Genomic DNA, 23689 nt, shown 5'->3' with positions numbered 1-23689 from the left:
ATCCCTAAATCTAGAGAATATAAGACAGAATGACCATCATCAAAAGCATATTTTAGATTACCCATTCTATATAGCATTATGCCTCTTACTTGTAGTGGCAGTGTGACCTTGGAAAGGTTATTTAATATCCTTCTGGGCTTCAGTTTCCTCATCTTTGAAATGAGAAGGTTGGACTAGAGGGATCTGAAGACCCTTCCATCCATAATTCTATGATCCTTTGATTAGAGCTATCCAAAAAAAGTTGTTGTCCTTTATGAATCTATAACCTATTCATGATGTACAAATAAATCAACAGTTAAGTTAAATATAACATTAATTTTTTAAGTTAAATATTAATTTTTAAGCTAAATAGAACATTATGTGTGGCCAAAATATTAATTGGATTTTATGGACTTATTAAAAATTTACTCAAAGGAATTTTATATTAAGAGACAATCGAATTATTGACTATCTCTAAAATAATCAGATAAAGTTTATAGAGCAGGTTTCTAGGGTAATTCTTAAACATTAGGATAGGAAATTTGATGGACCAGAGAATTTAGTTTAATACAAATGTTTATCCTTTCTTCTCAGACATATTTCAAAAAGGAGGCATTTTCCCAAGCTGATTCTAAAGACAGAATTTATGATGGTGAAATTAGCTGGTTACAACAGAAAAACCAAGAGGTATTTTATGAGTGTGTACATATATAAATATATTATAGAAAAGATATAAGTTTTATAGTTAGTGCCAAGAAATCAAGACAAAGAATTTATGTATGCTAGATAAAGTTTCAAAATTGTACCTCCTATATAACACTGTTGACTAAGAACATTGAGTCTTTAATATTTAATAGTCTTCCTCTCCTGTAATGAAACTTGAAAATTTTCAGTATTCATGTTTATGTCTCCTTCCAAGTTATCAGCCTTCTCAATTCAAATCCATATTTTGGATTTCATCATCATCTATCACTGTCACCTCTATGACCTTGAATTCTGCAATCTCCCTTTTTGTTCAGTCTCCTTTTCTTTTCTCTTAGTTCTGTCTTATTCCTCCTCTATCTTTATCCTAATTGTTACTTAGAATGTATGCCTTTCTTCTCTTCTAATTCATTATCACTTCATTTCCTTCCTTTCACTGTTTGATTCTATAGTTGACCAGTTTAACTATACCTTCCTCAGGCCTCTAAACCTTGCATTCTGCAAGTCAAATGAACAGTGTGACTTCTATTTGCTAAACACTCACTCATGCTAGATCCTGGGAATACAAAGAAAGGTTAAAAAAAAAAATCCCTGTCCTCCAAATCAAACTAATGAGTTGTCAGACAAGTAGAAAAAGAACCAGGAAAGACTACTGTCCTAAAAACCTGAAGAAGATAACATCAAAAAGAAGATGTTGATTTAAGGCTAAAGAGAGGCAAGAAGTATGAAGATTGAGAAAAAGCCATTATATTAGACAGTAAGACCAATGGAAACTTTGTAGAGAGCAATTTCAGTTGAATGTCGAAGTGGGAAACCAGACTGCATAGAATTATGGAAAAAGGAAGGAATCAGAAACATAGACATTAGTGGGGAATGAATGGACCACAGGTGTTTTCTGAGAACTGGGAGACATGGGTGAGAAAGAAGAGATCATCAAAAGCTTCACCTCATTTTTCATTGAAAATTGAGGCCCTTTACTTAGAGCTACCTCTTAGTACCTCCTCATTTCATGTCATTCAGACACATTTCAATACTACAACCTTCTACACCTATTTCACATTAGGAAATGTTCTTTCCCCTTCCCAATGCAAGCCTATCTATATGTACAATTGATCCTATTTCATCCTGCCTTCTCAAGCAGACTATACCCTTTATATATCATCCCTAATTTCTCACTAATCTTCTAATTCTCCCTATATAATTGATGATGTCGTGTATGAATGAAATCCCTTCTGCTCAGAGATGCAGTTTCAAAAGCAAAAGAATTCGCTAACCCCAAAGTGTGGCAAAAAATAGGAGGTTTTATTTTTCACTTAAGAGGCTTTCCCTTAACAGGCATATTTCTTAATGAAGAAATTTTGCAAAGAATGAGCTGGCAAAAACCTATTTTATGAGCAAATCTGGGGGCAGTTTGCACTGATTATCAGACCAGGATTTCCCAACTGAATGAAAATAGAATTCCCTGAATGAGTATGCTTCTTCCCAAAAGCTCAATGGGAGTTGATTTGCCCTTGAATGACACTGCTTATCTTATCTCATTCTGGGAGGATATACCTTCTTTCTAGACTCTCTGGATTCTGGGAGATCCTGATCTCTCTCCTTTTACAAATCAAAGGGGACATTATTTTACACAATTTTTACAATTCACTCTCATAATTTCCATTGCCTCTTTACAATCTAGCATAATGCGGGAGAAACTGAGGCAAGACAGAGATTATAGAGTTATAATATTTTATTTGAAAGGGAGAGATTTACTGGGACCAAATGGATTCATGGTTTGGTCCCAGGGCTGAATGAGACTATTGTCTCCAAGAAAGAAAGCAACAATATGAGTTCTCAATGTTACACACACACACACACACACACACACAGCTCAGATACAGGGGTAGACCAAGGCAAGAATGGGGTTAAAGCACTGAGAGTGGGAACACGGAACTAACAATCCAGTTCTGACAGGGTAGGGGGAGGCATGGGGGACATCTGATAATTGGAATTAGAGAATAGGGAGAGGCACCCAACATTATGATTGATGATGCCTAAGATAGAAGGTCTTTCTCCTTATCTGGATCTTCATGATTAGGAAGGAGGGGTAGTGTTGCAGGACAATTTGGAACTGAGGCAGAAGAATTCAGGAAAACCAAGGCAGAACAATTTAAAGAAACTGAGTCAGGACAATAAAAGAGAACTGTAGCACAACACTACAAACTCAATCATGTCTTTCTTCTCTCTACCCCAATTATCTAGAGTCTAATCCACATTTTAATATGACCAAAAACTTCCCTTTTAACAACCTGAATGTTGTTAACACTTGATTTAAGCTTTTAAAAATAATAACAGCTTTTTATTTTCAAAATGCATGCGAAGTTAGTTTTAAACATTCTCCCTTACAAAACCTCATGTTACAAATTTTTCTACCTCCCTACCTTTCCCTAGACAGCATATAATCCAATATAGATTAAATATGTTCAATTCTTCTGTTTCCACATTTATCAGGCTACACAAGAAAAATCAGATCAAAAGGGAAAAAAGGAAAAAAAACAAATATGCAAACAAAAAAAGGTGAAAATACTATGTTGTGACCCACATTCAATCCCCACAATGTCTCTCTCTCTCTCTCTCTATGGATGCATATGGCTCTCTCTATCACAAGTCTATTGAAATGGCCTGAAATCACCTCATAGTTGAAAAGAACAACATCCAACACATTTGATCATTACATAATATTGTTGCTGTGTACAATGATCTCCTGGTTCTATTCACTTCACTTAGCATCAGTTCATGTAAGAAGCTCTCTAAAATCATCCTCCTGATCGTTTCTTATAGAACAATAATATTCCATAACATTCATATACCATAGTTTATTCAGCCATTCCCCAACTGATAGGCATCCACTCAGTTTCCAGTTTCTTGCCACTATTCTTGCTACAAATAAAAGTACATGTGGTACTTTTTATTTTTTACCTTTTTTATGATTTTACCTTTTTTACCTTTTTATGATTTCTTTGCCAACCTACATTTTTTAATAGATTAGAAAAATAAGGGTCAGAAAAGTTCATTTTCTTTACCAAGATCACATACTACAAGGTTTGAAATTAAGCCTTTTGCAGAGTGCAGGTAAGTTTTCCATCAAGGAAAACTGCCCTGATGCAGGTCATCTTGCCAGTGCAGATGACAGAGAGTAGATAGGACATTGCCTGAGCTCTCTCTAGCTTTCCTCAGAATTAACACAAGAACAGATTTTGGAGTTACAGAACCCACAAATATTCTCCAACCTAAGATATCTGGAAAAACTTCAAGAAAATTCAGTCTCATTTGGGCAGAAGGGAATGCAGACCAGTACAGAGGATGCCCAGGAGGGGTAAAGGAAAGCAGGAGGCTCTTGGCCAAAATATAGCAGCATTGGCCAGGGGATCAGCAGACCAGCTGTGAGAACAACAATGCAACTACAGAAAGCAAATTGTGAGCCCCTGAACCCCAGCATAACAGGCAGAAGTTGGCCAGGCTCACCCAGCCCAGTGGGGAACTCTACAGCATCTTCAGCTCCAGTGAAGTCAATGAGAGAAGCCCCTGTCACCTTACAGAGGAAGCTTGGGAAAATCTCCTCTGTGCCCTAGGGAGCAGACCTCAACTTTTAAAAATAAGCAAAAAAGCAAAAAGAACTCTGACCAAAGAGAACACTATGGAGACAGGGAAGATCAGAACACAAACCCAGAAGAGGACAGCAAAGGCAAAATGGCTGCAGATGAAGCCTCAAAGGGAGATATGTATGAATGTCCAGCTCAAAAGGCTCTCTTGGAAGAGTTCAAAGCAGGATCTTAAAAGAGAGATAGATGAACAATGGAGAAAAGAAATGAGAGTTATATAGTAGAGTTATGATATTTTGGAGAGAAAAACTACAGCTTGACTGAACAAAACAACTCCTCAAAAATAAATGTGACAAAATAGAAAAAAAAAATATATATATATATAGAAGAAAACAACTTATTAAAAAATAAATTTGGCAAAATGGAAAAAGAAAACAACATAAAAAGTAGAATTGGCAAAATGGAAAAAAATCTACTGAATGAAACAAATCATTTAAAAGTACAGTTAGACAAATGCAAAAGGAGGTTAAAAAAAAAAAAAAAAAAGGTTAACTATAGAAAATAATTCACCAAAAATTTGTATTGGACAAATGGAAGTGACTCAATAAAACATCAAGAATTGGTCAAACAAAAGTTGAAAAAAAATTTTAAATAGAAGAAAATGTAAAGTACCTCATTGGATAAACAACTGACCTGGAAAATAGATCCAAGAAAGGCATCTAAGTATTATTGGACTACCTGAAAGCCACAATGAAAATAAGAGTCTGGACAACATCTTTCAAGAAATCATCAAGGAAAACTGCCCTGATATCCTGGATCCAGAGGGTAAAATAGTCCAATTTACCTATCACCTTCTGAAATAGACTCCAAAATAAAAACTCCAAGGAATATAGTACCTAAATTGCAGAATTATCAGATGAAGAGGAAAATACTGCAAGTAGTCAGGAAAAAAATAATTCAAATATCAAGGAGTCAAAATCAGGATTACACAGCACTTAGTAGCTTCCATATTAAAGGATTGGAAGACTGGAAATATGATATTTTAGAAGGCAAAGAAGCTTGGATTATAACCAATAATTAATTATCCAGCAACATTAAGCATCATCTTTCAGGGGAAAAGATATTCAATGACATTGGAGAACTTCAATCATTTCTGATGAAAATACTGAATAGAAAATATGATCTTCAAATACAAGACTCAAGAGAAGCATAAAAAGGTATACAAGAAAGAAAAAAGACTACATTTTTAAAGGTTAAAATGTTTACATCCCTACATGGGAAGATGATACTTGTAACTCTCGAGAACTGGATCTTAGGCAGGGCAATTAAAAGGCATAAACTTAAGACAGAGGTTATAGGTATAAGTTGACTTTAATATGACAATATAAAAAATTAGGGGTGGATAGGGGATTGTATTGGGAGAAAAGGAAAGGGAAAGTAAAATGGGGTAAATGGTGTCACAGAAGAGTCACAAAAGACCTAAAATAGTAGAGAGAAAGAAGGAAGGGAGATGAGCATTGGTTGAACCTCAGTCTCATCAGATTTGGCTCAAAGTAGAAATGGGAAGCAGAAGGGGAAATGAGAAAGGAAAGGAAGAGGGTAATAGAAGGGAGAACAGAAGTAGAAGGGGGAAAGGATAAGAAAGAGGGAAGAGATAGAAAAAAAGGGAAACTAGATAAAGAGTGGTCAGAAGCAAAACATTGATGAGTAAAGAAAGGTTAAAAGGAGAGGGGAAAATATAACTTGGGAAAAATATGATAGTGGGAAATACAAAATTAGTAATCTTTGCTGTGAATGTGAATGGGATGAATTCTCCCATAAAATGGAAGCAGATAAAGGATTAAAAGCCAGAAATCCTATAATAGGTTGTTTACAAGAAACATATTTGAAGCAGAGTAAAGGTAAAAGACTAGAACATAATGTATTATACTTTAGCTGAAGATAAAAAAGTAGGTGTAGGGATCCTGATCTCAAATCAAGCAAAAGCAAACATATATCTAATTAAGAAAGAAAACTACATCTTTCTAAAGGGTACAATAGATAATAAAGTAATAGCAATACTAAATATATATTCACCAAGTGGTATAATATGCATCCACATTCCTGTAGGAGAAGTTAAATGAATTGCAAGAAGAAATAGACAAAAAATCTATGCTAGTAGGGATCACAACCTCCCTTTTTCAGAACTAGATAAATCTAAACACAAAATAAACAAGAAAGAAGGAAGTGAATAGAGTTTTTTTATGTATGATAGACCTTTGGAAAATTTTGAATGGGGGATAGAAGGGAATATATTTTTTTCTCAGCAGTGTATGGCATTTACACAAAAATTGACCATGTCCTAGGGCATAAAAACTTCAAAATCAAAGGCAGAAAGGCAGAAATAATAAAATATCCTTTTCAGATAATGATGCAATAAAAATTATATGTAGTAAAGAGCCATGGTAAATCGACCAAAAATTAATTGGAACCTAAATTTAATCCTGAAGAATGAGTGAGTGGAAACAACAAATTATAAAAACAATAATTTCATCCAATATAATGGACTCTGGAGAAATATACTTGAGGCAAAGATTCTTACAACGAGGTGTTAACTCAGCAGAACTGATAAGACAATGGTTATCTAGTTTAGCATGGTGATTTATAGTTCTCTAGTTCAGTATGAATGATTTAATCTTACAACAAATTACAACATTATATCTAGTGATATAATGATTGGCTTATACTCCGTATAATGAATGGATTTAATTGTAATAGAGTATTTAAGAGGTTAGAGTCAGACTCTAAGAGGGACTCAAAGAGACTTGAAGACAGAGACCCTTTATGATTTATCAATATCAAATAGATATATGCATATTGAAATGCATAGGTATATGCAAATCTACATGGAAAGCACAGACTAGAATGGAACAAGCTGCTGTTATAGTGACTTACCTTCACCTGCAGTTTATAATCTTATTTATTAGTAGTATGTGTTCATTTTGATAAGTGGTGCTTCTAAAATATACTTTGTAGTTATATTTCACTATTATTGTTTTGTAAATATTGTGTTTGTGACATGCTATCTTATCAGATCCAATAGCTGGTTTTCCTCAGTTTTTAATCCTTCCTTTACCTTTACAATGTATCTGACACTGTTGACCATCTCCCCTCACCCTCAATATGCTTCTTCTCTGTATTTTTCAAATGCCACTTCTATCTTCTTTCTCTTGTCTTTCTTCTTAATCTTCATCACACATACTCCCAAATCTTGAGTGTTCCCCTCAGCTCACCTTTCAAACCAGTATTTCAGAAACATTTCAGACATTACAGGCCAAAACAGAACTCATTTTCTTTTCCCCAAAAACTCATCTTTCTTCCAAACGCCTCTATTTCTGTTGAAGGAACTACCATTCTTCCAGTCTTCCATGTATATAACCTCATCATTATCTTTACCTCCCCACTCTTTCTTATTATACTATACAAAATTTGCCATTTTCCCATAACATTGCTTGTATCTGACCCCTTTTCTCTACTTACACAGATTAACTGAAGGCTCTTTCACCACCTACTCATAGCTCTCCATCTCCTATTTGTGTCTCTTTGCACTGGCTATTGCCCATGCCTGGAATGTATTTACCTTCACTTCTAAGAATCTCTCTTTTCTTTCAAGATGTAAATCAAAGGGATCAGCTAGATGGTGCAGGGGATGGAGTATTGGCCCTGGAGTCAGGAGGACCTGAGTTCAAATCTGGCCTCAGACACTTAATACTTCCTAGCTGTGTGACCCTGGGCAAGTCACTTAACCCCAATTGCCCACTCCCCCTAAAAAAGTTGTAAATCAAGCACCACTATCTACATGAAGCTTTTTCTTGATTCCCTCTACCCCAAATATTAGTGTCTTCCCTCTCTATTTTATATCTAGTTATATGTATTCTATTTATAATGATTCTATACAACCTTATACAGATGTACTTGTGTCTTGCCATTAGGACATAAACTCCTTGTGAACAAGGATTATTTAATTATTTGTATCCCTGGTCCCTAGTAAGTAGTTGATAGTAAGTGGGTGCTTGATAAATGCTTTTAATTGATTGATTGATGTTTCAGGCCATCATAAGAGAGACTAAAGAATTTAGTCAAAAAAAGAAGATATTAAAAGAAGGAATCAAAATTTTGAATAGAACTGTAAGTATTATGCTTCATACTCTAATAAAATATGCTTATAGTCTCAAGTGATATTTTCTATTTAGTTGTATAATGTGGCAGATATGTATGCTACTCAGCTATTCTCCCTTTGATGTTTGCAAACTCAATTTTCTGCTGTATTCTAAGTAAGTTACAATGCATTTAGCTGAGAATGTAACACAATGAGTGCTCTATCAATATCAAGGATGAGAGAAAAAAAGAGCAAAATATGTGGGGAAATGAAAAAATCATACTTTTTTAGTAAAGTGTTTAGAGGAATTCTCTGGAACAAATATATTAAACTATATTGTCTTCTAGGTTTCTTTATTGGAGAAGAGACTTTAAAAAGCTGGGAAAAAATTGATTTTCTTTTAAAAAAAATCAATTAAGAGCAGATAGGCAGTGTAGTGGTTAGAGCACCAGCCCTGAAGTAAGGAAGACCTGAGTTCAAATCTGATCTCAGACACTTAATACTTCCTGGCTATGTGAGCCTGGGCAAGTCACTTAACCTCAATTGCCTCAGGGGAAAAAAAATCAACATACTACACATAGAAATATAGCAGAATTAAAAGATTCTTTGGCAATTAAACTGAACATGTGTATTCATAGAGAGATGTATTGTAATTAATAGGCAGTCATAATCTCAAGTAATTAGAATTCTGGAGGATTCTAAAAAATGAAGGAGTAAATCAGTAAAATTCAAGCTTTCCAGATTTCCTGCAGAAACAGAACAAATTTGTGCCTCGGGGCAAACATAGACTGGTTTAACACAAAGAAGACTTGGGATAGAACGGATCCTCCTGGCACAACCCAAAAGGAGCCAAAGATAACTCCCAGGCAGGGATTAATTTGGGTAAAGTGAAACACCTCCAGGCCAGCTCAGTAGAAACACCCAGGGGGGAGCTTTGGGCTAGCTGGGGTGGCTGGAGCCTCTGCAGAATCACAGGAACTTTCACACCTGGACAGTGTGTGGAGGCTGAAAGAACCTTGGCTGATTGGGAATGCCAGGCTGTGCTGTGCTGCAGAGATGGGACCCTAGGGGAGAAGGAACCACACACCCTGTAAGTGTAGAGGTAGGGGGCAGACCCACTGCTGGCTGTGGGGACTTGTGTGTGTGGGGGGGAGTTTTTGGTTTGGGGTTCCTGATCAGAAGAGAGAGCTGAAATTGAGAGATGTCATCCCCTCACCCCACAGAGGTTCTTAAACTAATACTTCTCATTTTTAAAAAATGAACCAGTAAAGAAGAACCCACCCATAGAAACTTACTTTGGGAATAGGGAAAACTGGGATTCATCTTTAGAGAAGGACAAAGAAGTTTAAAAAAAAAAAAAAAAAGCTGCTTCTATCCCAAACTCTGATGTTAAATGGCTCCCTGTCCAAAATTTACGGAAGAACCCAAAAGAGAATTTTTGGTCTACTTTTCCCTGGCTTTTTATTGAATGTAATTTTCATTGCAATGTGGTCTGAAAAGGATGCATTTACTATTTCTGCCTTACTGCATTTGAGTTTGAAGTTTTTATGTCCTAATATATGGTCAATTTTTGTATAGGTTCCATGAACTGCTGAAAAGAAAGTGTACTCCTTTCTGTCTCCGTTACATTTTCTCCAGAGATCTATCATATCTAATTTTTCTAGTATTCTATTTACCTCTTTGACTTCTTTCTTATTTATTTTGTGGTTTGATTTATCTAATTCTGAGAGTACAAGGTTGAGATCTCCCACTATTATAGTTTTGCTGTCTATTTCTTCTTGCAGCTCTCTTAATTTCTCTTTTAAGAATTTAGATGCTACACCACTTGGTGCATATATGTTTAATATTGATATTGCTTCATTATCCAAGCTACCCTTTAGCAAGATATAGTGCCCTTCCTTATCTCTTTTAATTAGATCAATTTTTGCTTTAGCTTGATCTGAGATCAGGATGGCTACCCCTGCTTTTTTGACTTCACCTGAAGCATAGTAGATTTTGCTCCAACCTTTTACCTTTAACCTGCATGTATCTCCCCGCTTCAGGTGACCCAAAAGAGAATTTTAAACTCAAATGAGAGACACTGAAGAAAAACTAAAATAATAAAATTAAAATTAAAATAAAAACTATGCAAGAAAAAGAAGATGATTTGGAGGGGGGCGGGGAAGAGAGGGAGGGAAGTTACTCAACTAGAAAAGGAAATACAGAATTTAAAAGACAAAAATAACTCTGAAAATTAGAATTGGACAAGGGGAAATTAGTGACGTTATAGGAGACCAAGAAATAACAAAATAGAATATAAAGAATGAAAAAATAGAATAAAATGTGAAACATATTATAAGCAAAACCTCAGATCTAGAGTACAGATCAAGAGCTGAAAATATAAGAATAATTGGACTACCTGAAAATTGTGACCAAAAAAAAAAAGAACCTTGATACAATAAAGCAAAAAATAATCCAAGAAAATTGTACTACGGTGATAAAACATAAGGGAAAAGTAGAAATAGAAAAAATCCACTGATCACTACTTCAAAAAGATACTTTATGAAAAACACATAGAAATATTATTGTCAAATTTCAAAAGCCCCAGAGATCAAAGAGAAAATTTTGCAAGAAATAATAACAATTCAAATATGCTAGAGCTACAATTAGAATTGTACAGGACTTAGCAGCAGCCACAACAAAAGACCATAGAGCCTAGAGGCATATATTCTGGCAATCAAAAGAACTGACCTACAGCCAAAAATATATCCAGAAAAATTATTTATTACATTGAATAAAAAAAGAGATATTCAACGAACTTGCAGATTTTCAGAACTAACTTTCAACCAAACCCAAACTCAATAGAAAATTTAACATGTAAAAGTCAACATCTAAGATTAATTTTAAGGAACTTAACATGGACAGATTGTTTATGTTCTTTACATGGAAATGTGTACCATATGTTTAAAATTGACATCAGTAATTTGGTAGCTCAAAAGAAATGTTGTAGCAGTGTTGAGTATTATCTGACTCTTAACTTGCAAAACCTTCTAGGAAAAGATAAAAAATAATAATTGTTAGACAAATGAGGTGCAGAGGAAGAAGAGACACAGAAGCATTAGAGGAGGGAGAAAGGCTCATAGTACTGAAAACCTACTTACATCAGGAATGGGTTAAATAGGCAACACTACATATATGCCATGTATAACACCTTCCAAAATCTATAAAGAAATAAAGGAGAAAGGATGGGGAGAGGAGAAAGCAAACAGTGGAAGAGGACAAGGAAGGAATCCACGGATGGAAGGAGGTTAAGTAATATTGTAAGGCAAGTTAAGAAGCAGTTAAGAAGAGTTAGCAGGGATAGAAAACGAGATATATATGAACATTACAACAGAAGATCAGGAGCAGAATTTATTAGAAAAAAAAATACAACTAGTAGTCACTGATCTTAGATAAAGTCAAATTTAAAAGATTTAATCAAAAGAGAAATCTACATTACATATCAGCCAAACTAATTTTGTTTTAGATGCATGTTGACATATGGATAAATGCATGAGGATATATATGTATCTGATTATATGCAGATATGGATATATGTAGCTCTATGTATATATGTAGTGTGAGTCTGTGAGTGAATATGAATGTATATGTCTATGTATGTGCATAAGTGTATACATATGTATATGTATATATCTATATATGTATATATAAATATCTATTTAACTATAGCCTGTTTGGAGGAGATGGAGAGGGATGAAAGGAGAAAAAAAGAATAAAGTTTTAAAGGTGAACAGCAGAGAACAAAAAAACAATTTACAAGGAAACAAAGGAAAGATGGACACTCATGAATATAATTTATTCTACTATGATATATCCATTCTTGAAATGGAAATTTATTGTTATACATTTTGAATCCTCCTTGGTGTTCTACTGGGCACATAAAAGTATTCTCTTCTGTTCTGTTCTGTTTTATTTTTATTTTCCTTTTCTGTCTTCCTTTGTTCTATCTATCCTGCTTGTTTGTTTGTTTTATTTTTTAATAGGAAAAAAAAGTTAAAATTCAACTAACCTTAATGATTAGATCCTGGCAATAGGAAATAGTACTGGTATTGACTTTTGCCCAGTGAATCTGAGGGCTGAGGCTGATGTTATTTACTTGTTCATTATTTTCTATCTACTTTAGATTCAGTATATGATGGATGAAAATGAAAAGGCACCTGAGATTTCACAACTAGAGCAAAAGGAATTCAGTCTGGATGTTGAAGAAATGCAAAAGCTTTTTGATGAAGGTGAAGAAGAAGTGGAAAGGGTATGTGAGAATTTGCTTGAAGCAGCATTGTTTAAATTCATAGATATAAAAAAAGAAAGAGTGAAATAAGAGCTTTCCCCATATATATGCATACATGCAAATATATGATGTAAAAATTGCTTCATTTATTTAATCAATATTTACTAAACATTATTTTGTGTATAATACTGGACAATGCAAGAGAAGCTACAAAAGAGAATAGGATGTTCTCTGTATCTTTGAGTGGATAATCAGCACTAAATGGTGGCAGAATAAGGCAAATTTTCATGATAATTTCATTCTCCAAAAGGTAAAGAAACAAACGGGGGTGGGAGTGGGGGGGAGAATTATTTTCTAGAACTGATTGTCTCTAACAGGGAGGAACTGGTTTCTACTATAAAGTGCTAGGAACTTTTGGGGGGAGGAAGAGACCATTTGATCTTAGAATATGTAAATCCAAAGGGGTTCAGAATCCAGAGACTCTCAAGCTTTGAAATTCCAAAGAAAACTCTTCAAGTTTTAAGTTTCTTATTTATGCCAGATGACATAAAATGAAATTAAAATTCATCTAATAGCCATCAATTTTGGCTAAGATAATAAAAGTTGAAAAAAATTCATTGTTGGTGTGACCATGGCAAAAAATAAATAAAATGAATGAATGGATGAATGAATGAGCATGGTACTGTATTATTGGTGGAGATGTGAACTGGTCCCAGCCTTTTTTGGAAAATAATATGGAGTCATATAATAAAAGATATAAGAAGTATGTACTTTTGACATAGGAACTAGAAGCCTAAAGAAACCATTAATAGAGAAAAAAGACCTATCTTATAATATTAAGAGTAGCATTATTTATAATAGTAAAGCCTATGATTCTAGGCTTTACTATTATAAATAATGCTTATTAAGAGTAGCATATTTACTATTATAAATAATGCTACTCTTAATAATAAATATCAAATTACTGTATTAACAGTTAAATTAGTTACATTATAGGAATGTAACAAACTATTATTGTACCATAAGAAATAATGGAGATTGTATGAGAATTCAAGAAAATATATTAAGATTAGTGTTAAATTATTCAGAACCATGAAAGTAGGACTGAAAAGAACAATCCATACATCGACTATAAGTATGATTTATAGCTAAAGACAACATCAGCAACAAATATAACTTACAGACAAAATAAAGTCAAAAAATCTCATACAGATAATGTAGGTGGATACTATGTTAAAATCAGCATCATCTCTTGGGTCAGAATTAATAATAAATAATAATTTGCAGACATATATATGAAACTATTTTTGTTTCCTTTTGTATATTCATTTCATTCTCTTATTCTCTTGTTTATGTATTTGAATATCTCAAAATGTATTGGAATTTAAAATGTATATAGAAAAATAAAGGCACACTGCTAGCTATACTTAGGCTCTTACTCTACCTTTCTCTATTCTGCCTCTTCTAGTTCATCCTTCACACTTCTGCCAGAGTAATCGTTCTTAATTATCCATATGGTAACACCATTCATCTGCCAAAAAAAAAATAATAATAATAATAACACACATACACACAAAACATTAATGATTTATCATTGCCTACTGACTAAAGTTAGAGCTTCTTTCCTTGGCTTGAGGCCTTCCAGGATCTGTCATTATTCTGCTTCTCTGGTTTTATATCATCCCTAAATGTATAATCTGTGCTCTAACTAGTTTCTGTCTTCTGAATAGCTCTGGGTTTGCCTCCTCTGTGTCTTGGTTCTTATGCCTCAGATGCCTTTTCTTGCTCTCTTTACCTACTGAATTTTTACTCTTCCTTAAAATGCTCCTCCTTTATCCATGAATCCTTCAGCAAAGTAATGAAGTGGGAAGTGTGCTAGACTTAGAGGCAAGAGAACAAAATTCAAATGCTGGTTCTGACAACAGTTTTGTCACTATGGGCATGTTATTTATTTTATGTAAATATGTTTCCTCATCTATAAAATGGAAATAATAACACTTGCTATTCCTATTTTATAATTGTGGCAAGGTAAGCATTTTATAAACTTTAATATGATACAGTAATGCTGGGATTATTGGCAACAATTTTTCCCTTGGACCTCATTTTGTTCATATGCTTTGCAACTCTCTGAAAATACTTCTTATATAATATTGTACATTACAGGCACCTACGCTTATATCTTATCCCTCCATCAGACAATAAATTCCTTAAAGACAAGTAAAATCTCTCCTAAATTTCATGCCTCCCACATATTGCATCCTGAACCAAGCCCTTAAATGTTTGATGAAGGTTTATATGTGTGCTATATGATAAAATGGGGCAGCTTGAGAGCATAGCGGATGGAGTGCTAAACCTATAATCAGGAAGACTCATCTTCCTGAATTCAAATATGACTTTAGATACTTACTTGTATGACCTTGGCCAAGTTACTTCATCCTCTTTACCTTGGTTTTCACATCCGTAAAATGGCAGGAAAAGGAAATGGCAAACCACTCTAGTATCTCTGCTAAGGAAACTCCAAATGTGTTATAAAGAGTTGGACATGACAGAAAAACAACAAATATGATCTAGTGGATGCCAGTTCAGTTAAAACCTCCCATATATTTGTAGATTTCCACAAATCATAGTCAACTGGGGGCATTTTGTTACTTATTTTTTAAAATATCTAAGTCAAAGTTATTTTAAAATATCAATAATACATCACTTTTATCACATTGTTTTGTGAGAAAAGCCAAAAAAAAAAAAAAAGTACATAAAATGCAGTTAATTTTAACTTAGGAAGAACTCAGAGGTAATATCATAGGACTCAACTAATACATATAGTCTATGGTCATAAATTATGTTCATATATTCCATGGTGCTGAAGGACTTGCAGATCACCAGTGTGAATTCCTTTTATCCAACCCACTTTTGCATGTATGAGCTTTCATATAGGCAGGTTTTTAAGAATCTCTAACAAAGGATTGTCTCACAGCATGTTAAAATAAAAGCCCTGTGGATAAGGCATACTCTTCTAAATAGAAAAATATAAAGTATGAGGTCTGTAGCAGCATTACATTACATTGTAGCTAAGAGTAAAGTACACCTGTGATGTATACTGGGTTTATGACTGGGCACATCCCCTCACCAACTAGAGCTCCAATAGACAACACTTTAAGATGGTACAATGCCAAGAATGTCACTGACTACTGGGATAACATGGGAAGAAGACATTTTACATCTGGAATTATTCATAAATGCCAAAATAACGTGGCCAGTCAGTATAAGGTCTCAAAATCTATATCTGTTTAAAATGTCTATATTAGATCTTTACTAAAGTCCTATTCCAATAACTCTTTATAGCATAGCCTTTGAAGACAAAGGCAGCAAAGCACAAGGTTAGGTAAATCATATCGAACTAGCAAGTCTATAAGGTATGGGTCCAGAAGTGTTGTCACCTAAGACCCAGCCTTGCTAAGAAAGGGCAGCTGAGTGACACAATGATTAGTACCAGATCAGAAGTCAGGAAGACTCGTCCTCATATTCATCAATTGAAATCTGGCTTCAGACACTAGCTGTATGACCCTAGGCATTTAATCTCATTTGCCTTGCTCTTCAAGTGAAAAATAAGTGAGAAAAGGAAAGGGCAAATCAGGATCTTTGCCATTGTCAAACATGACTTTTAAATCAGTAGATGACAACTGAACAAGATCAAAAACAATAAAAACAATTAAAAAACTGAAATACTTCTTATAGATGATTACTTATATATCATTTTTAAAATTGTATTCATACAAATAATAATATTGACTTTTACATGCTAGACCATTTTGAAATATTAACTTTTTGCTTTTTCTCTCAAAGATAAAAAAAGAAACACAATTGGGAAACTTAGCTAAGAGATATTTATGGTATCTTTTGAAAGAAGAATGCTGGCTCTCCATGAACGTAAAAGGACGATCACTTAAGGTGATTAATTTTAACATATTATCTTTGTAATCAATAGAATCAATTATGACAAATAATACATATTCATTGAAGTTTTAAAATGTAAGAATCCTTTCACTGTTGAAAAGATTTGCCCTCCAAAATCAAAACATTACTCCATTGGGAGCGGCTACATGGCATAATAGAGCACCATCCCTAAAGTCAGGAGGACCTGAATTCAAATCCAGCCTCAGATACTTACTATTTACTTGTAATGTCCAGGCTAGCTCTCTGGAGGAGGACTTGGTCTTAGAGGAGGAGTGAAGGAGGCAGGAGAGGTATCCTGTGGCTGGTCAGAGATGGAGCCTGGAATCTGGTGTCTTCTCTTGTGTCTGTGGCTGAGAGCTGTGGCTGAGAGAGAATCTTCTGTGTCTGAGTCTGTGACTTCCTTTAAATACTCCAGTACAATTGCATCACTACATCATACTGAGCATGCGCCAGCTGTAGAACATTACATCATTGCAGCACACTGAGCATGTGCGACCATTACATCATCATACTAAGTACTAAGTACCTTGCTGACCTAGATTTAAGTACACCTTTTCAGAGTTCCACCCTCTACACTTACTAGTTATGTGACCCTGGACAAGTCATTTAACTTCAATTGTATTATTAAAAAAAAAAAGGAATTATAAAAATATTACTTCATCAGAGCGTTACATTACACTTCTACTACTTTTTATGGTTGCCCTTTTCATTGTCCCCTTAACCTTTGATTCATTAGGACCTCTCTCAACATATCCTTATTTTTTTCTCTTTTCTTCTCCATGATAACACTTGCAACTACTTCTTTAGGCCAGATTGTTCAACAAATTTCCCCATCCCTCAGAAAACTATTTCAATCCCTATGTATACTAAGAAGCTATTTACAGTGGCCCTTTCTCATAAATCCATATCTGACAAAGAAATACCCAGAAAAGAAGCACTCAGCAGGATTCACCCAGGATGCAGTTGTTGGTATTATATGATTATGATATTGTCATCTGACCTATGGATATATTTTATTTCTAAGAATCTGGGGAACTTGCAACACAGTTTGTTATATAAGACGCAGGATTCAGACAACACTGAAACATGTAGGGAAAAATCATACAGTTAACACCAGACTATCAGAACTATACTGTTTTGCCTGCCTCTCTTCCTTTTTCATATGTTCACCAATACTCTCAATTTTCATGGGAATCATTTTCATAAAGCGTTTTGTAAAAATTAGAACATTAGCTATATAGGTCAATAGTTATAGGTTCAATGCAATATAAAGCTAAAGGAATATATTATAAAATATAAGTTATTATTAAGGGCAACATGGTATAGTAATTAAAAATGCTGAAGACCTTTGCTCAAATTCTGCTTACTGGCCCTGTGATTATGGACAAGTCATTTAACTTGTTTGGGATTCAGTTTCTTTTTTTAATAGTATTTTATTTTTTCCTCAATTACATGTGAAGACAATTTTTAGCATTCATTTTTACAAGATTTTGAATTCCAAAATTCTCGCCCTCCTTCTATTCTTCCCCCTTCCTAAACAGGTAGGCAATTTAATATCGGTTATACATATGCTATCATGTAAAATATATTTCCATATTAGTCACAATTATGAAAGAATTATGAAAAAACAAATTAAGAAACAATTATGAAATAACAAATCAAAAGAAAAAACACACAAAAAAGAAGAGTGTATGAAAAAATATGCTTTGATCTTCATTCTGAATACATCAATTCCTTATCTGGACATGGATAGTATTTTTCTTCTTGAGTACTTTGTACTTGTATCGTATCACTGTGTGGCCAAGATCTGAATCATTCTTAGTTGACCATCGCACAATGTTGCTGATACTGTTCACAATGTTTTTTTGGTTCTGCTCATTTCACTTTACATTCATTCAAATCTTTCCAAATTTTTCTGAAATATGCTTGTTGATCATTTCTTACTGCACAATAATGTATTCTATTATATTCATATAACACAACTTGTTCAGCTGTTCCCCAATTGATGGGCATCCCCTCAATTTCCAATATTTTGCCAACATAAAAAGAGCTGCTATAAATATTTTTGCATATGAAGGTCCTTTTCTCTTTTTATGATCTCTTTGGGATATAGATCCAGTAGTGGTACTGCTGGATCAAAGAGTATGCACACTTGGTTGCCCTTTGAGCATAGATCAAATTGTTCCCCCAGAATGGTTGGATCAATTCACAACCATCAGTGCATTGGTGTTCCAATTTTCCCACATCCTCTCCAACATTTATAATTTTCCATGCTTGTCATATTCCATAGTTTGTCTATTTGGTGTGAGGTGGTTATCTCAAGAGTTATTTTAATTTTCATGTCTCTAATTAAAAGTTTTCTAGAGCACTCCTTCATATGCCTATAAATGGCTTTGATTGCTTCATCTGAAAAAAGACTTCATATCCTTTGACTATCATTTATCAAATGGGGATGGCTTGTATTAAATAAATATAAATATAAATTTGGCTCAGTTTTGCTTTTGAGAAATGAGATCTTTATCAGAGACACTTGCTGTAAAGATTGCTTTCTTTCACTGGAAACTGAGTGAATGCACATCAGTTGGGGAATGATTGAATAAGTTATTGTATATGATTGTGATGGAATATTATTATTCTATAAGAAATGATGAGCAGGCTGATTTCAGAAAGGCCTGGAGAAACTTACATGAACTGAGGCTAAGTGAAATGAGTAGAACCAAGAGAACATTGTACATAGCATCAAGATTGGTTGATGATCAACTGTGATAGACTTGGTTCTTTTCAACAATGAGATGATTCAAGGCAATTCCAACAGTCTCGTCATAGAGAGAGAGTTATCTGCATCCAGAGAGGACACTATGGGGACTGAATGTGGATCACCTTTTTTGTTGTTTGCTTGTTTTTTCTTTTTCATTTTCCCCCATTTTTTTCTTCATGCACAGCATGATAAATGTGAAAATATGCTTAGAAGAAATGCATATGTTTAACCTATATTAGATTACTTGCTGTCTTGGAGGGTGCAAAGGAAGGAAAATTTGGTACACAAGGTTTTGCAAAGATAAATGTAGGAAAAAATATTTTTGCATGTATTTGGAAAAATAAAATACTATTAAAAATTATTTTTTTAAAAAATGTGGATCCTATACCACTTGGTGCATATATGTTTAGTACTGATATTGCTTCATTATCTATGGTATCTTTTAGCAAAAGGTAATTTCTTTCTTTATCTCTTTTAATTAGGTCTATTTTTGCTTGTACTTTGAGACCAGGATTGCTATCTCTTTTTTTACTTCAGCTGAAATATAACAGATTCTTCTCCAAACGTGTGTGTTTATCTGTTTCAAGTATGTTTCTTGTGAACATTATGTTGCAGGTTACTGGCTTTTTCATCCATACTCTCTCTGCTTTCATTTTATGAAAGAGTTCATCCTGTTCACATTCACAGTTATAATTACTATGTATTTCCTTCCATCCTATTTTTCTTCCTTCTTTTCCTCTCTCTCTCTCTCTCTCTCTCTCTCTCTCTGTCTCTCTCTTTCTCTCTTCCCCCCCCCTTTCCCTCTTCACCAGTGTTTTGCTTCTGTCTACCACCTAACCCTGCTCTCCCTGCTATCAGTCCTATCCTTTACATAAAATCCTCCCCTCCTACTTTGCTTGCCTTTTGGGTAAAATAGATTTCTATATTCAACTGATTATATGTATTATTTCCTCTTTGAGCCAATACTGATAAAGTGTAAGGTTCAAGTGATGCACATCACTCAACTTCCCATTTTACTCTCCACTGTAACAAGTGTTTCATATATCTCTTCATGTGAAATAAAAATTTAGCAATTCTATCTTGCATTCTTTCTATAGTGTACTCCTTTCTTATCCTTTATTTTTTCTGTCATCCCCTTAAATTTCTCTTAGCTATACTATTAGTGATAAAATTGTTTTAAGAATTATAATTATTATCTCCCAATATAGAGATTTAAATAGTTTAGCTCAAATACTTATGTTTTCTTTTTCCTTTTTACTTGTTTATGCTTTTCCTGGGTCTTAGTATTAGAAATCAAAATTTTGGTTTAATTCTTATGCCAGAAACAGTTTGAGAGAAACCTAGAAGGCTTATATGAATCAATACAGAATCAAGTAAACTGAAGAAAGAGAACAATTTACTTCTTAAGAAAGCTTGAGATCCTTCTATTTCACTGAATGAACATTTTTCCCCTTGATATAATATGTTTAATTTAGCTGGCTAAGAGATCCTTGGATGTAGTGCTAGCTCCTTTGCCTTCCAGAAGGAACTCAGTTTATGATTCAATTGACCTACAAAAGGGAAAAACATAGTAATCCTTAACTTCAAGGAGTTCATATTTTACAAGGGAGGAACACCACATGTATTACTGATAAATAAATATGATGTAATTTTGAGGGAAGGGAAGCACTAATAATTGGGTATGCCTAGAAAGATCTCTTATAGAAGATGACCTTAATTTAGACTTTAAAGGAAACTAGAGATTCCAAATCATAGCAGTGAAGAGAGAGAGTATTCCCAATATGAGGGCATTCTCTGCCAGTGTTAAGGCATAGAGAATAAGGTTGAACTGTTATGCTTAAGGAATACAAATTAAGCCAGTTTCTTTGAAATGCAACATCCATTACCTGATGCACTAAAATTTTATTTTATATTATCTCAACTAAGCCAACACTGATGCAAGCCAATTTCCTCCCTCTTCTGTGGCTCATTCTTTAAAAACTAAAATTATTTTTATTTTTTAAAATCAAGAAAAATCTATTTTCTCTTTCTCACACATCTCCCCTCCTTAAAAGAAAAGACTAATATAGTTCTTGTAACAAATAGTCAAACAAAACTAATTCCAATATTGGCCATGTCCAAAAAACATATGCTTCAATCTACACCTTGAATCCATCAGCTTTCTATCAGAAATGGTTTCTGATTTCATTATGATTCTTCTAGAATGATGACTATTGTGTTGATCAGAGTTCATACGTTTTTAAAATTGTTTATATTTGCAATTCTGTTACTGAGTAAATTGTTTTCTTTATTCAGTTTACTTCATTCTTTATTGGTTCATATAAACCTTCTCAGGTTTCTCTCAAACTGTTTCTGGTGTGATTTTTACAGCTCAATGGTATTGTATTACATTAATATGCTATTATATTATTATTCAATCATTACCCAAATGATAAATAACCTTTTAGTTTCCAGTTCTTTTCTACCACAAAAAACTCTATTATAAATTTTTTTATACTTATGGATCCTTTTGCTCTTTCTTTGATCACTTATTAATAAAGACCTAGTAGATGGTGGTATTGCTGAATCACAGGATATGCACAATTTAGTAACTTTTGGGGCATCATAACAAATTGCCTTCCAGAATGGCAGGACCAATTTATAGTGTCACCAATAGTACACTAAAGTATCTCTTTTCCTAAATTCCTTCAAAGGAATTTATTTTCCTTTTTGTTTTTTATCCCTTGTGGGAATATGGTGGAACATTAAACTTGCTTTAATTTTTTTTCTCCAATTATTAGTGATTTGGGGCATTTGTCATATGGTTATTAACAACTTTGATTTCTTTATTAGAAAACTGTTTTGTCATATCCAGGGACAATTTATCAATTGAGAAAGCATATGATGAATTTAAATTTGCTATTTTGCTCTTCTAATATGTTTATGAAGTCACCCTTAACTTACTCCCCTCAAGGATCTCTCCTTTATATATCCATTCCCCCTCCACCATTTTCCTCCATCTTTTTCCCATTACTATTAATCTACACACCTTATCTCACTTCCCTTAATCTTTCACCACTTTATCCTATTTCTTCCTCCCTTATTTCTTTATAAATTTTGAAAAACTTTGTATTTATATCCTTCTAGATATTTATGGGTGGTTCTCTCTTTAATCTATTGCCAATATGAGTAGGATTTAAAACTATCATCCCTTCTCCCTCAACTATTTCCTTTGTGTCAGTTCTTACTCTTGCACCTCATTCATATGACATATCCTTTTTCTACATGATTTTGCTTTTTAGAATTACATCACATTCATACTCATACTCAACCTTTCTTTTGAACTATCCAATTACTAATGACAGTTTCAGACAAATGATTAATACTTTCATCTTGAAATATAGTTTGTCCTTATTAAGTTCCTTGAAATTGTATGTTTTCCTTTTATTTCTCTTGACTCTTATATGTCAAATTTTCTATTAAGTTCGGATTTTTGGGCAACAAAATTCTGAAAGTCTGGCAGTTTGTTGAGTATCCATTATTTCCCATTTGGGATTATGCTTAATTTTACTGGCTATAGCATTTTCAGCTGCAATCCTAGTTTTTTTTATTTTTGATACGTAGTATTCCAAGACCTGTGATCTTTTATTGTAGCTGTTGATAGATCATGTGTGATTCTAATTGTGGCTCCAATGTATTTTAATTGGATTTTGTGGATGTTTGTAAAATATTCTCTTTGATCTGGGGATTTCAAAATTTAGTAATGATCTTCATATATTTTTAAGGTGGTGTTCAGATTTTCCCCCCTATTTCCACTTTTCCCTCTTGTTCTAACACTTCAGGACAATTTTCTTTAGCTATTTCTTCTTTTATTGTGTCAGGATTCTTTATTTGGTCATAGCTTTCAAGTAGTCCAATCATTCTTATGTTCCCAGACCTGTAGTTTTTCTTATATCTTGCATTCTCTTCTATTTTTATATGTTGTTTTATTATTTCTTGATCTCAAAACTTAGCTGATTTCTCCTTGCCCAATTTGAATTTTTGCTGAGTTATTTTCTTAAGATTCTGGATCTTCTTTTCATAATCGTCTTGCTTCTCTTGGATTGTTATTTTTTTTAGTTTTTCTTCAATCACTTACATTTGACTTTTAGTCTTTTTTGAGTTTGTGAATTCTTTTTGGGCAGGCAACCCATTTAATAATTAATGGAACCATTTAACTCTGTGGAGTAGAAGATGCTTTTTTTAGTTTGGTATCCTCCTCTGAAGATAAATTTTGGTCTTTCCTATACCTATAGTAAGTTTTTATGATTGGATTCTTTCTCCTTTGC

At 33.7% G+C, this 23689-nt stretch overlaps 1 protein-coding gene and 1 long non-coding RNA gene across 2 annotated transcripts in view; one reads left to right on the top strand and one right to left on the bottom strand.

Annotated features, from left to right (window-relative positions):
- The window catches only part of LOC127551549 (cilia- and flagella-associated protein 43-like), a 150460-nt gene that overhangs the window by 78828 nt on the left and 47943 nt on the right, over positions 1–23689 (top strand). The window contains exons 19-22 of the mRNA XM_051981355.1: positions 574–666; positions 8355–8432; positions 12566–12691; positions 16514–16618. Coding sequence (XP_051837315.1) covers positions 574–666; positions 8355–8432; positions 12566–12691; positions 16514–16618 — 402 coding nt within the window. The remainder of the gene's footprint in view (positions 1–573; positions 667–8354; positions 8433–12565; positions 12692–16513; positions 16619–23689) is intronic.
- The window catches only part of LOC127551550 (uncharacterized), a 61554-nt gene continuing 54616 nt past the window's right edge, over positions 16752–23689 (bottom strand). Inside the window, exon 3 of the long non-coding RNA XR_007951120.1 lies at positions 16752–17077. This is a non-coding gene — a long non-coding RNA (uncharacterized LOC127551550). The remainder of the gene's footprint in view (positions 17078–23689) is intronic.

This window comes from Antechinus flavipes, chromosome 2, assembly GCF_016432865.1.
Source record: "Antechinus flavipes isolate AdamAnt ecotype Samford, QLD, Australia chromosome 2, AdamAnt_v2, whole genome shotgun sequence".
Taxonomy (NCBI): Eukaryota; Metazoa; Chordata; class Mammalia; order Dasyuromorphia; family Dasyuridae; genus Antechinus; species Antechinus flavipes.
Note: the sequence above shows the minus strand (reverse complement) of the source record. Positions and strands in the feature narration are given on the sequence as shown.